This window comes from Acinonyx jubatus, chromosome X (assembly GCF_027475565.1).
Source record: "Acinonyx jubatus isolate Ajub_Pintada_27869175 chromosome X, VMU_Ajub_asm_v1.0, whole genome shotgun sequence".
Lineage (NCBI taxonomy): Eukaryota > Metazoa > Chordata > Mammalia > Carnivora > Felidae > Acinonyx > Acinonyx jubatus.
The window spans coordinates 57,459,228-57,475,376 of NC_069389.1; the positions used below are offsets into that span (position 1 = coordinate 57,459,228).

The 16,149-nt window shown below is 36.7% G+C and overlaps 1 protein-coding gene across 10 annotated transcripts in view; it reads right to left on the reverse strand.

Annotated features, from left to right (window-relative positions):
* HDAC8 (histone deacetylase 8) overlaps positions 1-16,149 on the reverse strand; it is a 221,122-nt gene that overhangs the window by 169,020 nt on the left and 35,953 nt on the right. For 6 of the 10 annotated variants that reach the window (XM_027053672.2, XM_027053674.2, XM_027053675.2 and 3 more), the window contains exon 5: positions 6,176-6,283. The exons of the other annotated variants lie outside the window; for them this stretch is intronic. In XM_027053672.2, coding sequence (XP_026909473.1) covers positions 6,176-6,283 — 108 coding nt within the window. The remainder of the gene's footprint in view (positions 1-6,175; positions 6,284-16,149) is intronic. 10 annotated transcript variants of the gene reach the window in all.

Genomic DNA, 16,149 nt, shown 5'->3' on the forward strand with positions numbered 1-16,149 from the left:
TCAATTTTCACAGCAGCCCTGTGAGGTAGATACTGTTATTATTTCCATTTTACAAATGAAGAAACTAAAACAGAGAGATTAAGTAATTTGTCCAAGGTCACACAGTTAGAAGTGGTTGATCGTGAATTTGAATTTGGGCAGTCTGGCTCTTTTGCACAGAAGCTTAATCACTGTTAAATAGTTTTGATATCATTCTATCAACATTTATTGCTTTTACTCTTATATAATTTCCTCCACTTCTCCTTCATGCCTATTCCCCTTTCATCATTTCATTTATAATATTGGTGAAATTAATCTATCTTGTCAGTTTTCTCCTACCTCTTCAGTTGTCTTTCATGTACTGCTTTACTACTTTTTCTGTTTGCCTCTATCCCCTTTTGCCATTTTCTGATATGAATTTAAAGGTTGTTTGGCCAAAAAAGAACTACCACAGATCCTTCTAGTAGAAATTTTTCTCTCCAGATTCCTCCTTCAATAACACACCAAACTTCAATCATTTCAACTTTCTGATTATTTGGATTTGGGATAAATGAGTTTTTAAAAATCCCCCTGGGGCACCAGGGTGGCTCAGTCAGTTAAGTATCCAACTTCAGTTCAGGTCATGATCTCACAGTTCAGGAGTTTGAGCCCCCCCATCAGGCTGTGCTGACAGCTCAGAGCCTGGAGCATGCTTCAGATTCTGTGTCTCCCTCTCTCTCTCTCTGCTCCTCCCCTGCTTGCACTCTGTCTCTGTCTCTCAAAAGTAAATAAATATAAAAAAAAAATTCCCCCAAAAGGCAAGGCCAATTCAGCTACTGGCCTAGCACCTTTGGACTTAGAATTTATACAGAATAATGTGTGAAAAAGGATTAGGTCGAGAAGGCTCTACTTGTTAATAGAAACAAATCCATTAACTATGTGACCAAACTGAAAATGTTATCCAGGAAATAAAATAAATGTGACAGCAGCATTATTCTACGCAGTTCTCACTCTTTCCACACCATTTGGCATGATAAGCAGTCACTATTAAAGACAAATGAGGGGTGCCTGGGTGGCTGAGTCGGTTAAGCATCCGACTTCAGCTCAGGTCATGATCTCACAGTTTGTGAGTTTGAGCCCCGCATCGGGCTCTGTGCTGACAGCTCAGAGCCTGGAGCCTGCTTCAGGTCCTGTGTCTTCCTCTCTCTCTACCCCTCCCCCACTTGTGCGTGTGTGCTCTCTCTCTCTCTCTCTCTCTCTCAAGAATAAATAAACATTAAAAAAAATAAAAGACAAATGAAGGCTTGGGAGAGTAGATACAAGGTAATATTTCCCTGAAAATGAATCAAGCAAAGTGACTATGAATTCTGGGCACCTGGGGGGCTCAGTTAAGCATCTATTCTTGATTTTGGCTCAGGTCATGACCTCATAGTTGGTGAGATCAAGTCCTTCATGGGGCTCTGCACTGACAGCACAGAGCCTGCTTGGGATTCTCTCTCTGCCCCATGTGCTCTCTCTCTCTTAAAAAAATAAATAAACATTAAAAAAAGTTACTATGAATTCATTATGGTGAAAAGTGCTTAGAAGGCAACTTTCAGAATTCATGGACCATATTTCACTTTGGATAATTATATAGACCAAGGTAAACTAGTGGGAAAAGTGTAAAACAGTTCTATTTACCACCAGGAATCTTAAGATAGTTTATAAACAAAATCTAACATTTGCACTACAGAACAAAGTGGTGAGTAGGTCCCTGGTAATTGCTGTAAGATTAATTCAGTAAGGGAATTAATTGAATAGACAGGTCATGATGAACTAAATTCACTTGTTTCCTTTAGACATGCAAGGTCTCATTTTTCTGCATCTAAACTTTTTAGCATGTTTTTCTCTGATGACAGGTAGAATTTTCCTGTTCTAAAATATGATTTTATTCAGTAAAGTATAGATTAGCAAATCAAAGTCTTCACTTGGCTAGTGAATTTTTCTTTTATATTACTTTGCTTTTAGGGAAAGAAATAAATAACAGGAAACCAAACAATTTCCAAAAGTAATCTCCCAGTGTATACCCCAGCTTCAGCCAAGATTTAGTCAATATCCACTACTTTGGAAGATCTTTTTCAACTAGAATCAAGAGTGCAGAAACACTGTGTAATTCTAAGTGATAGTAGCAAGATTCAATCAGGTCCTGTCTACTGTGCTTACTAAGGCAGAAATCTATGGATGCACTTTTATAAAAGGTTAAAGAATATGTATTAAACAAATAAAAAATCTGATGTAACTGTTCCCTAAACCAGAAAATTCAATTAATCAGAATATTTCATTCCTGAGCATTCTGGTTAATCAAAAATATTACTTTTTACTTTAAACTTTTGATTAATGAACTTAAAAACCTCAGTGCCTTAGACATTAATACAGAGTTGAGGAATTAAATGTACTCTCTTCCTCCACAAGAAAAATAACATTTTATGTATAATTGATGGAAGTTGTGCCTGCTCAATGTTTCCAGTTAAATAGAAAAAACACAAAACACTGGCAAAGCAGCTGTCTCAGGCTTAATATATATGTATTTGTATTTCTGCACCTGGTCTTGGCACACAAGATGACTATCTCAGGAGCCAAAGACTTTATGTGCTTGCATCCCCAACTACGAAATATACCCCATTAAATTGGCTGGAGTTTATATTAGGTGTGGATAGGAGGAAATGCCATTCTGCTCAGTGAACTGATCACAACCTCTGCCAAATCAGGAGAGAGAGAAGAGTGCTTGCTTTCAAAATGCAGGGAATGCTTTCAGACTTTCTGGCTTCTGCTGATGCAGATCTTGGATAATTTTTTGACATACAAGAAAAACATGTGGGAGCTCCTTAAATGTCCTCTTCATCATAGGATTAAGCCCCTTTACAAAGTTTTACCATGTATTACTGAAATTGTTCAAACCTTGGATGAAAAACATCTAGGTTGTTGTCAAGTTATGCCTACATTAATTATAATACCCAAAAGACAAAACATAAAAAGTTGAGCATTATTTTTACATTTTTTCTGCAACAAATGACTATATTTTGAAATTTTATTCACAATTAAAAATTTATTCACTATATATGTGTGTGTGTGTATATATATATATATATATATATATATATATACAATATATATATTCTACTCAACATTTTTCAGCTGTAGATTGTGACTTCCTAGCAAAATGATAATTATTTCTATTTTATATAGAGGGAGGTTTTGTAATTTACCTCATATTTATAAGAAGGTGTCAAACCCAAGGCAGGAAGTAAAGGGGTACTCATAGACCTAGTTGAACAAGACTTGGAATCTTTTTGGCCACTCCTAGAAAATGAGCCCTGAAATATAACGTTGCTACCAGTCCCAAGTAGAACCGTGGCCTTCTTCTGATACCTCAGTCTCAAGCAGTTTGCCTAAGAGGGGACACTGTATGTAATCAGTCTGCAGGAAGGTGCTGAGGACTCATTCTGTGCTCTGTCTCTATACTAGGGGTTGTGGACAATGCAAGGTGTCCTGGACCCTGCCCTTCTAAAGATTATGACTGAGTTGAATCAAGCTGTAAGATAAAACAAATACACATTTAAAAAACCATAAGGTGTGCATGAAAAAGTGTTAAATTATACAGTATAGACTATACTTCTCTCAATTTCCAACTACCTAGACCTAACCTGGAGGCTTTCTTCTAAGAGGCTCAAAGGACATATGATCTCATTTACTCTCATTGGCTCCATGTGAAGTAAGGGAAGAAATGGCTATTCCTCCTTTACAGTTGAAAAACAAAAATGATTTATATCCCAGGATCCTTAGGGAATTGGCCACATACTGTGGAGTTCTCAGTAGTGCTATGTTCCTCCCAGTGTTCCCTATCACACACTTTACACTGCTCGTTATAACTTTCTAGAGCACAATTCTGACAATGTCACTACCCTGCTTAAAAACCCTCAATGAGTGTGCATGCCTATAAGAAAAAAGATCCTTTCTTTAGCATAGTACACAAGGCCCTTCGTAGTCTTGTCTCTGCCTACTTCTCAAGCCTCTTACCTCACCATTCCCCTTAACAACTTAACCACATTAAACTTTTCCCTCTATCCCAAACATAATATATTCTTTAAGTCTCTGGGGCTTTGCACATATGTAGTCTTCGATGTTGAATGACTTCCATCTCCTCTGACAGCCTTTTACCCATCTTTTAAGATCTGGCTGGGAAGATGGCCCTGAAGTTCCACCTTCCTTTCCCAGGCAAAGAAAGTTGATTCCTTTTTTGTACTCTGGCAGTTTATTCAAACCTCTACCATAGTACTTATCAAACTGTCTTGCAATGATTACTTCCTGTACCTCTCTCTTCTACAAGGCTATAAACTCTTTGAGAGCAAGGACTGTATCTCTTATTCATCTTTACCTTCAATAGCTAGCACAGTGCTTGGCTCATGGTGGGCTCTAAAAATATATTTTTGTTTTAGAGTATTTATGGAATGATGAAATGCCTTAAGAATGGAGAAAAGGATTCATATTATTTACCTTGAATAAAAGAGAAAAATAATGCTCAGATTATACATTTACAAATTCAAATGTGATAAACTAGAAAAACATTGGACTAATAATTGGGCTGATCAGTACCCAAATCAGAGTCCATGACTCATTGCTCCCCTCCATCCCCCCCCCCCCCCCCCAGAACAAACAAACAGAGAAACAAAGCATGGATTTAGGCAGAAGCTGGTCCTGGATCTAGAGACATGTCATTAGCCTTATTTTTAATTTTAATTTGTGATAAAACAGGGAGCTTTACATTAAATATATCCAAAAAATAAAGTTAGATGCAGTACTTTTGTTTGGTAGAACAAAAAACTGAAGTCACTCAAAATTGAAATGACTTGAATCAATTGGAAAAGTGGGTGGATATCACTCTGATGAAATTTAATATGGAAACCAAGAAGGTAATTCACTGATGTGAAATAAATAAAGAGAGTGGAAGATATACTGTAAGGTCATATTTTAAGTGGTTCTGAGTACTGCAGCACAGGATTCAGTGAGACTGATAGGAGATCGCACAGACCATCTTGATGTGTAGCATCAAGATAAGTCTATGAAATAAACACCTTATTTTACTCATGGTGAGTGCCTCAAACCAATGGACAGGCTTTAAATGTAGAAAGAATCATTTGGTGGTAGATTTGCCTTTGTAGTGACAAAACATATGCACAAGTGGTGATTGCTGTCAGTAGTGTCATCCTTGAATACTGAAGACAGAGATGTAAAAATGGCATGATGGAATATCAAGATATGCATGTTCAGACATAGATCAGATTTGTAGTTCTTTTTAAGTAAGCTCTATGCCTGATGTGGGGCTTGAATTCACAATCCCGAGACTAAGAGTCACATGCTTTACTGACTGAGTCAGCCAGGTGTCCTAGATCTGTAGTTTTCAAACTTCTCTTAAGCAGCAGACTGTTTATTTTTTCAAGTGAAATTTTATGTGGAATCCCAATATAGAAAACAAACAAAATCAAGACTTTTCTGGTTAAAGCGTGAGTAGGGGGTGGACACTTGGGTGGTCCAGAACCCTGTATATTCAGCTACCATTTTACTTCCTGTAGTTCCCACTGAGGCATCTTACGGAATCCTGGGATAGATGCTGTGGAAAGGTTTCTATATGGAGAGAGAGGTTAGAATAGATGACTTCTAGTTCTGACTCTGAAAGACTATAATATGATAATCCTCTCTCTAATATTCAAGATCAGTCAGGAAATCAGGATTTTATTCCACTTATGGAAGAGTCCAGTAGAGGTCAATACAAATAACTAAGGGTTTGAGGAATAATCTTAATGATTACTTATTGGGTGCAGGTAACAAAAGAGGTTTTTCCCTTCCTTCCTCCCTCAACATACAAATTTGTATTCAGCACTCACTCTGTCTTATACTCTGGGAATAAAGAGGAACAGATAATACAGATAATAACCTATTCTCAAGGACTTCACAGTGTGTGTGTGTATGTGTGGGGGGGTATGTGGAAGCAGATGAAAAATACAAAAACAAACAAGAAAACAGCATACTGTGACAAGCAACATTACAAAAATAACACACAGTAATGTGATAGAGAATAACAGAGTGTGTGTGGGGGGGCTACTTCAGATAGGTTGGTCAGGAAAGATTTTCTGAATAGGTGATATTTAGACAAAGACCTGAAAAGTGAAACGAAACTCACCCATACTGAGATGGAGAAGTCTTCCAGGCAGAGAGAGCAGCATTGCAAAAGCTCTGAGGCAGGAAAGAACTTCCTTGGCCTATTTGAGAAGCTGAAAGGCCAGTGTGGCTGGAACACAGTTAATGAAGGAGAGTGGTACAAGATGAGTTCTGATGGGACCAAATCACAGGGGCCATCACAAGGAATTTGGACTTCATTCTCAGTGAGATAGGAAGCCTTTGGAGGGTTTTGAGCAAAGGAGGGGTAGGATCTGATTTAAACTATATTCTACAAAGGGGATGTTGTATAGGTGATCGCTAGCACAGGAAAATGGGCTAAACTGCATCAGGAGAAATTTGGTAACATGGAGGAAATTTGGAAGAATTGTTGCCAAGAAAGGTTGAAGAGTTTTATTTAATGGTACAAAGCTAGTTTCTTGGCATAATTTAACAAGCAGCCAGAAAGATAATTTCTTTAGTCTTCTTACAGTTGTTGGCTTTGACAATTTACCCTTGGTGTCACAGTCACTGGGAGAGCTGAGGCTCGTATTTAAGTCTCCTCTCAATGCTCCTTTCACTAAATTAATTGCTTCTAAATTGCTTATAGCAAAGCAGTGAAAGATGGCAAAAGGCAGAAAATACAGTACTTCCTTTTTAAAAGACTCCTGAAAATGTGATTTTTCTCTGTAAAAACCTACCTTAGTACTTACTTATGAGTTAGTTTACTATGGTAAACTACCTTAGCCAGTTTCCTCCTAGAATCTGAACCTCAAATCCCAAACTTAAACCAGTCTGACCGCCTGTTTTTTCTGTGACCACCTGTTTTTTCTGGGTAGGATGGCCAAGTGCTAGTGGAACAAACCATGTAACTGCAGATGTACACCATTACACATTTATGGTTCCCAATCACAGATGGGCCTTTAAGCCTGCTCAGTAGTCATTTACTTCTACTTGTCTCTTTCTAAGGCCTTACAATGGATACTACAAACTCACTAAGACCCAAGACCTCCTGATCAAAATTCCATCACATTCAAAATAAAATCCAACATCCTACCATGGTCTACAAGGCGTTGCACGATGTGGCCTTTACCAATTTCTCTGTCCTCTCCTGCCACTGTCCCCATTACTGACTTTGCTCCAGTGGCACTGGCCTTCTTGCTGTTCCTAAGAACATCAAATGGATAATGGTGTGCATCTGCAGTAATATGGTTTGCTTTTGAGAAACTGCCAAATTGTTTTCCAAAGTGGCTGTACCATGCTGCATTCCCACCAGCAATGTATGAGGGTTCTAATTTCGCCTGTCCTCACGTGCATTTGTCATTATCTATTTGATTGTAGCCATCCTAGTGGGTGTGAAGTGGTATCTTATTGTAGTTTTGGTTTGTACTTCCTTAATGACCAATGATGTTGAACATCTTTCCATGTGCTCATTGGCCATTTGTGCATCTTCTTTGGATAAACATCTATTCAAATCCTTTGCCCATATTTTAACTGGGCTATTTGTCTCTTTATTGTTGAGTTGGAAGAGTTCTTTATGTATTCTGGACACAGGCCTCTGGTCAGATACAGGCACACTCGTTTTATTACGCTTTACTTTATTGTGCTCCACAGATAATGCTTTTTTTTTTTTTTTTTTTTTTTTTTTACAAATTGAAGGCTTGTGGAAATAGTGGAGAACTAGAATTAGAAGTGGAGCCTGAAGATGTGACTGAATGGCTGTGATCTCATGATAAAACTTTAATGGATGAGCAAAGAAAGTGGTTTCTTGAGATGGAATCTACTCCTGGTGAAGATGCTGTGAAGATTGTTGAAATGACAACAAAGGATTTAGAATATTACAGAAACTTAGTTGATAAAGCAGTGGCAGGTTTTGAGAGGATTGACTCTAATTTTGAAACAATTTCCACTGTGGTTAAAATGCTATCAAAAAGCCTCACATGCTAGAGAAATTGTTGAAAGGAAGAGTCCATATATGTGGCAAATTTCATCACTGTCTTATTTTGAGAAATTGCCACAGCCACCCCAACCTTCAGCAATGACCACCCTGATCAATCAGTGGCCATCAACATTGAGGCAAAACCCTCCACCAGCAAAAAAGATTATGACTCACTGAAAACTCAGATGATAGTTAGAATTTTTTTAGCAATAAAGTATTTTAAAATTAAATATATACATTGTTTTTTTTAAACATGTTATTGCAAACCTGGTAGACTACAGTATAAACATACATTTTATATGCACTGGGAAACCAAAAAATTCATTTGACTCACTTTATTGTGATATTTGCATTCTTGCAGTGGTCTGGAACTGAAGCTGCAATACCTCTAAGATATGCCTGTACATGATTTGCAAATGTTTTCTCTCATTCTATTGCTCTTTTTACTTTCTTGATGGTGTTCTTTGAAGCCCCCAGGAATTTAACTTTGGGGAAGTCCAATTTATTTATTTTTTTCTTTTCTTGCTTGTGCTTTTGGTGATATATCTAAGAAGGTTTTGCCTAAGCCAAGGTTATGATGATTTACTCCTATGCTTTCTTCTAAGAGTTGTATAGTTTTAGCTCTTACATTTAGGTCTGTGGTCTATTGTAAACTGTTATGTATGGTACAAAGTAGAGGTCCAAATTCATTCTTTTGCATGTGGATCTAGCTGTCCCAGCACCATTTGTTGAAAACACTATTCTTTCCCTATAAATGGTCTTAGTACCTTCATCAAAAATCAATTGACCATAAATGTGAGGATTTGTTTCTGGACTGTCAATTCTATTATTCCATTGATCTATATGTCTATCCTTATGCCAGCACCACACTGTCTTGATTATAGTGTGAGTCCTCCAACTTTGTTCTTTCTCAAGATTGTTTTGGCTTTCTGTAGGTCTCCTGCATTTCCATATGAAATTTAGGATCACCTTGTCAATTTGTACAAAAAGCCACCTAGGATTTTGGTAGGAATTGTGTAGAATCTGTAGATCAACTTGGGAGTATTGTCATCTTAACAATATTAAGTTTTCTCATCAATGAACATGGGATCCTACTACACATTATTTACATGATTCACAGTTACAAGGAACTAATATATAACAGACAATTTTTAAATGTGAGATCAAGTGAATTTTTTTGCAGCTTTATTAAAGTATAATTTAGATACCATAAGATTTACCCATACTAAGTATACAATTCAATGATTTTTAATAAATTTATTAAGTTAGGCATCCATCACCATAATCTAGTTTTAGGACATTTTTATCCCTCCTATAAGATTCCTCATATCCGTTACAGTTAATCCCTGTTCTTACCCCCAGATCCAGGCAACTACTAATCTACTCTCTGTATAGATTTATCTTTCTGAACATTTCATATAAATGGAATTATACAATATGTGGTCTTTTCTATCTGGCTTCTTTTACTTAGCATAGTTTCTTAATTAATAGAGTTTTTTTAGGACAGTTTTAGATTTATAGAAACATTGAACAGATAGAACAGAGAGTTCCCATATACCCTCTCCCCCACATACAGTTTTCCCTATTAACATCTTGCATTAGCATTACACTTGTTACAATGCTGACATATTATTATTAAAATCAATAGCTTACACTAGGGTTCACTCTTAGTGTTGTACAGTTACATGAGTTTTGACAAATGTAAAGTGTCATGTATTCACACTTACAGAATCATATAGAATAGTTTCACCACCCCAAAAATCCCCCATACTCTGCGTAATTATTCCTCCCCTCCTCTCCAAGCCCTTGGCAATCACTAATCTTCTTAACTGTCTCCATAGTTTTGCCTTTGCCAGAATGTCATATAGTTGAAATCATATAGTATGTAGTCTTTTCAGGTTGGCTTCCTTCACCTAGCAATATGCATTTAAAATTTCTACATTTCTTTTCATGGGCTGATAGCTCAATTCAAAAAATTTCAGCCAGGGGCGCCTGGGTGGCTCAGTCAGTTGAGTGTGCGACCAGCTCAGGTCATGATCTCATGGTTCGTGAGTTTGAGCCCTGCGTCGGGCTCTGTGCTGACAGCTCAGAGCCTGGAGCCTGCTTCGGATCTGTGTCTCCCTCTGTCTCTGCCCCTCCCCCACTCTCTCTCTCTCTCTCTCTCTCTCTCTCTCTCTCTGTCTCAAAAAAAAAACATTAAAAGTTCTATCCTTTTAGCTTATTTTAGTTATACAATACAAGATAGCTCATTTGTTTATTGCTGAATAACATTCCATTGCATAGATATAACACAGTTTCCTTATCCATTTACCATTGATGGATATCTTGGTTGCTTCTAAATTTTGGCAATTATGAAAAAAGTTGCTATAAACATTTGTGTGCATGTTTTTGTTTGGACATACGTTTTCAACACAATTGGGTAAATACCTATGAGCATGATTGCTGAGCATAATACTTTTGAGGCTCATTTAGCAGCCCGCATCAATATTTCATTCCTTTTTAAATCCTTGAATAGTATTCCAGTATATGGATATACCACATTTTGTTTACCCATGCACCAGCTGATGGAAATTTGGGTTGTTCTCACTTTCTGGTTATTATGAACAACCAAATAGAATAAAACAAAATAGACGTGCCAGGAACATTTTTGTGCAAGTCTCTGTGTAGACGTATGTTTTTATTTCTATTGGGAGTGGAATTGGTGGAATGTATGATAAGTTTAACATCTTAAGAAACTGTTAAACTGTTCTCCAAAGTGTCTGTACCAGTATACATTGCCACCAGAAATGTATAAGGGTTCCTGTTTCTTGACATCCTTGCCCACATTTACCATCTATCTTTTATTACAGCCATTCTAGTAGGTGTGTAGTGATATCTCACTGTGGTTCTAATTTGGGTTTCTGTATGATTAATGATATTGAGCATCTTCGCATGTGCTTTTTAACTATTCATATATTGTCTTTGGTGAAGTGTCTATTCAAATCCCTTCCCATTTTTAAATTGGGATGTCTGTTATTATTACTGAATTGTAAGACTTGTATATTTTAGATACAAGTTCTTTATCAGATATGTAATTTGCAAATATTTTCTCCCAGTTTACGAGTTGTCTTTCATTTTCATAATGATGTTTTTTGAAGTACAAAGGTTTTTAATTTTGATAAAGTCCAGTTTGTCGAAATTTTGTTTTGTTTTACGGATTATGCTTTTGTTGTTGTACCCAAGAATTAATTGCTTTACCAAGGTCTTAAAGATTTTATCCTACATTTTCTTTTATAAGTTTTATAGCTTTGGCCCTTACATTTAGGCCTCTTACCCGTTTTTAGATAATGTTTGTGTATGGTATGAGGTAAGGGTCTAATTTTACCTTTCTGCATGTGTGTATCCATTTGTCTCAGCACTGCTTGTTGAACCTCACCATATATTTCCAAGGCTTTAAAAAGAAGTGTTTTTCTAACTTTGATTTTGAAAACTTTCAACCCTACAGAAGAGTTAGAAGAATGGTACAACAAGTAGTCACACATCTCATACTTAGATCCACAAACTGTTACTAATTTCTCATATTTGTTCTCTCCAGACACACATGCACACACATTTTTCCTGAGCCATTTGAAAGTAAGTTACAAATATGAGGACACTTCACTCCTAAATACTTCAGCATGCATCTCCTAAGAAAAAGAAGGTTTTGGGGCGCCTGGGTGGCGCAGTCGGTTAAGCGTCTGACTTCAGCCAGGTCACGATCTCGCGGTCCGTGAGTTTGAGCCCCGCGTCAGGCTCTGGGCTGATGGCTCGGAGCCTGGAGCCTGTTTCCGATTCTGTGTCTCCCTCTCTCTCTGCCCCTCCCCCGTTCATGCTCTGTCTCTCTCTGCCCCAAAAATAAATAAAAAACGTTGGAAAAAAAAAAGTTAAAAAAAAAAAAAAGAAAAAGAAGGTTTCCACATTGTTACCCCTGAGAAGTCAATATTAATTTAATAATATCATAGTCTAAATTCAAATTTACTAAATTATTCCAAAAATGTATTTCATAGCTGTTTATGATTTCCCTCTCCAATTCAGAATCCATTCAAGGTTGGCACATTGTATTTTATTGTTAAAGCTCATGCTACTTTTTCAATCTAGAACAATTCCTCTACCTTATTTTCATGAAAATGGCTTTTTGAACAATCCAGGCCAGTTGACTTGTTGGAAGTCGCACACTCTAGGTCTAATTGTTACTTTCATATTTAGATTCAGGTCAAACATGCTTGGCAAGAATATTTCAAAAATGATGCTCTGTACTTCTTATTACATCACATCAGGAGGTCCAAGGTCAGGTTGTCATGGTTTCGACAATGCTGGGTTTAATCACTTGTTTAACCTAGTGACTGCCAGATTTTCCCATTGTAAATGGACCTTTCCCCATTAGTAATTAGCAAGGAACTTGTGGGGTGATAATTTGAGATTGTGTGAATATCCTGTTCCCCAAGAACTTTTTACTCAATGGTTTTAGCATCCAGTTGATAATCTTTGTCAAAATCAATTATTATACTGGGAGCTGCATAAAGTGATTTTCTATTCTATCTTCCTTCTATATTTATTAGCTAGTATTTTCCTAGGAAAAAAGATCTTTCTCCCCTTATTCCCTTCTTTCTCTACTGAATATCACTACAGGCTAATGGATTATTATTATTATTGTTGTTGTTTTACTGTTATAATCCATTTCCATTAATATTTTCACAATTTCTAAAAAATACATATTTCCTAGCTCAGTCAACAGAAAAAGCCTAAAAGCAATGTGCATCAGTAGCAATGAGCATACCTAGTGCCTAGACTGGTAATGACATACTGTTTCCTACTAATAGGAACCAGGGCTTTTGAGAGAAATGACTGATTCCAGGGCTGGAGTGGGGAAAGTTCAATGTGAACTGGGGAAATTTTGTTCACCCGAGAGCAAAGATGCACTAAAGAACTATGGGGTCATGTAAAAAAAATACACGGGTTCTGGATTGAAGGAGATCTCATTGGCCAAATTTGGGATAATTTGAGCATTAAAAAGAAGTGCTTTTAAAATTATCCATATTTTACTAGGTTTCATCTATAACTTCCTTTCTCTCTCCCCCTGCCTCCTGCTTTTATTTTCTCATCATTCCTTTGCTCCTCAGTTTGCTCTTCTTACACCACTGAAAATATACCAGTAATCATTACATTGCCAAATGAAACAGACACTTCTCAGTCCTCAACATACTTCATTGTTACTAATAACTACTTACCCTCTCATGCTAGGCTTCCTTCTCTTATCGCAAGCAAGGACAAACAAGATTCATGGCTTACTTACCAGGGCCAGCCTAGGACAAGCTGAAAAAGACCCTAAACACATGGGAGAGGAAGACCTAGGTTGGAGAAGGGTCCGGGTATATGGGTTAGCAGCCACATTTTATCTATCTTGGTATTTTCAGGGATTAACCAGAGGGTGAAGCCCAGTTGGTACACACAAATGTGACTCACTCTCTGTGACATCTGGGGCAAACCACTTCATCTTTCTGAGCCTTAGGTTCCCCATATATACAATGAGAATGATAATGATACCAAACCTAAGGGTTGTTTCAAGAACATCCATGTGCCAGTATATTGTGAGCTTTAGAGATTATTCATAAGAAATAAACATAAGAAATAAACACAAAACAAACAAACAAACATAAATTAAAAAGTTTATAATGTTATCTCTGGTATTTCTTCCCAACCTCCCTAAATTAAACTTCCCTTGACCATATCTTCCTCAACCTATTATTTCTTTCCTTCCATTTTCCACAAAATTGCTTGCTCTCTCCATTTCTTTCTTTCCCATTTACTCTGCAACTGTCTGTTCCACTGAAACTCCTTTTACCAGGTTCAGAGACAAGTGATTTTTAATTTTCATCTTACTTGACCAGCATTTGATAATGGTAAACATACTTCAATTTTTTCTTTTGTTTTAAACAGTTATTGCCATTGGTGTGCCAAAGCCAGCTAGTAAGTGCTGATTATTAAATTATTCAGGAATTTTACAAGCCCTTGAGAGTATTTATATTATCAAAACTAGCAAATGCTATGAATTTAAGGCTTTATTTTTTCAGAGACCTGGGTTACCAGCATACTACTTGTTACTGTTACTGTTTCTATAAAATGACACATGTTCAGTAAAATATATTCAACTATTCAAACTTGAACAAAAAGTGCAATGACCTGAAATCTCACTACTGAGAAAAAAACCAAAAATACTGTTTGCTAGGAAGCAAAGTTTTTTTTAATGGAGAACATATTACATTGCTGCTTTATAACCTTCCACAATATGCCATGGACATCATTCTATGTCAATAAGCATAGAACTATGTCATATTTAAATAGCTGTATAGTATTCCATTGTGTGCATCTGCCATAACCATTTTATTGTTGAGTATTTTAGGTTGTTTTTGCTCTCATAATGCTGAGACCAACATTGTTGCATGTATTTTTAAAGTGCATTTGTACAATTTTCTATCTCCTTTGAGGTAAATTCCCAGAAGACTGCTGCCTCATAGAATATGCTTATTTTTCATTTTGATACATATTGCTTAACTATCTTCTGTAAAGTCCAAAAAAACTTAATGTTCCCACCAGTAAGTACAGGAGAGTGCCTGTTTCCCCACAGCCTTGGTAACACTGTGTTAATCTTTGCCAATCTCACAGACAAGAAACAAAGATACATGGTTTTATGTTCATGTCTTTGATAATCAGTGAAAATGAACATCTTTTTAAAATAAATGTTTATTGCCCATTTGTATGTCTTTTGATAACTGCCTTTTCGTGTCCTTTCCCCATTTTTCTAACATGGAAGACTTTCTGCTTCTTGCCCTTTACTTAAGACATTTTCCTTCCTTAGATTTCTGTACACTAGTTGGCCCTTGAACAGCATGGGTTTAAACTGTGTAGGTCCACTTATACACATATTTTTTTGAATAAATACAGTACAGTATTGTAAATATATTTCCCTTCCTTATGATTTTCTTAGTTACATTTTCTTTTCTCTAGCTTACTTTATTGTAAGAATACAGAATATAATGCAAATACGTGTTAGTAGTTAAGTTTTGGGGGAGCCAAAAGTTACATGTGACACCTGAAACTAATGTAACATTGTGTGTCCAATATACAAAAAAAAAAAAAAAAAAAAAAAAAAAAGCTATCTGCAGATATTTGACCATGCAGGGGGTGAGTGCCCCTAATCTCCATGTTGTTTAAGGGTCAACTATACTTCTTTCTGAGTCCTCTCCTACAATGTTGCTAGTTCTTTCTCAGGTTTCTCCCCCTCTGTTTGCCCCTTAAATGTTGATGCCCTATTCTCTTCTACTCTACCTACTTTTCCCCTGTGATGTCATTCACTCTTACAACTGTAATTAAAATCTCTAACAACGTGAACAATCCCGATAGTACTAATGCTATTAATAATTGCAAACATTTACTGAGTGCTAGGTACTGTAATTAGTGCTTACATGGAACAGCTTAGTTATTCCATGGAATAACTGTAATTAGTGCTTCCATGGAATAGCTTAGTTACTTCCTCACAGGAAGTATGTAAGGCAGGCACTAGCATGAAGCTCCATTTTACAGAGGAGGAAACAGAGTCAGGAAAAGTTTAACTGGCTTGTCCAAAGTCACAAAGTTGGTAAATACAGAGCTGAGACTGAACTCAAGTCTTGCCTGATGCCAACCATACTTTATTACATACCATGACTATATGCTATGTACTGTCTACATTAGAGGTTTTCAACCTATGGCCCATAGGCCAAAACCAACCTGATGTGTTTTTGTTAATAAAGGTTTTATTAGAACACAGCCATACCCAGATCCACTTAAATACTGTCTATGGCAGCTCTGAAGCAACAAGAGCAAAGTTAAATAGGTATGATAGAGACATTATGGCCCACAAAGTCTAACATATTTACTATCTGGACCATTACAGAAAAAGTTTATCTACTTCTGATCTATACACAGATAATTCCAAAAATCTACATCTTCATCACTGACCTATCTTCTGAGCTCTCTAACTATCAGCTAGATACCTCCAGCCC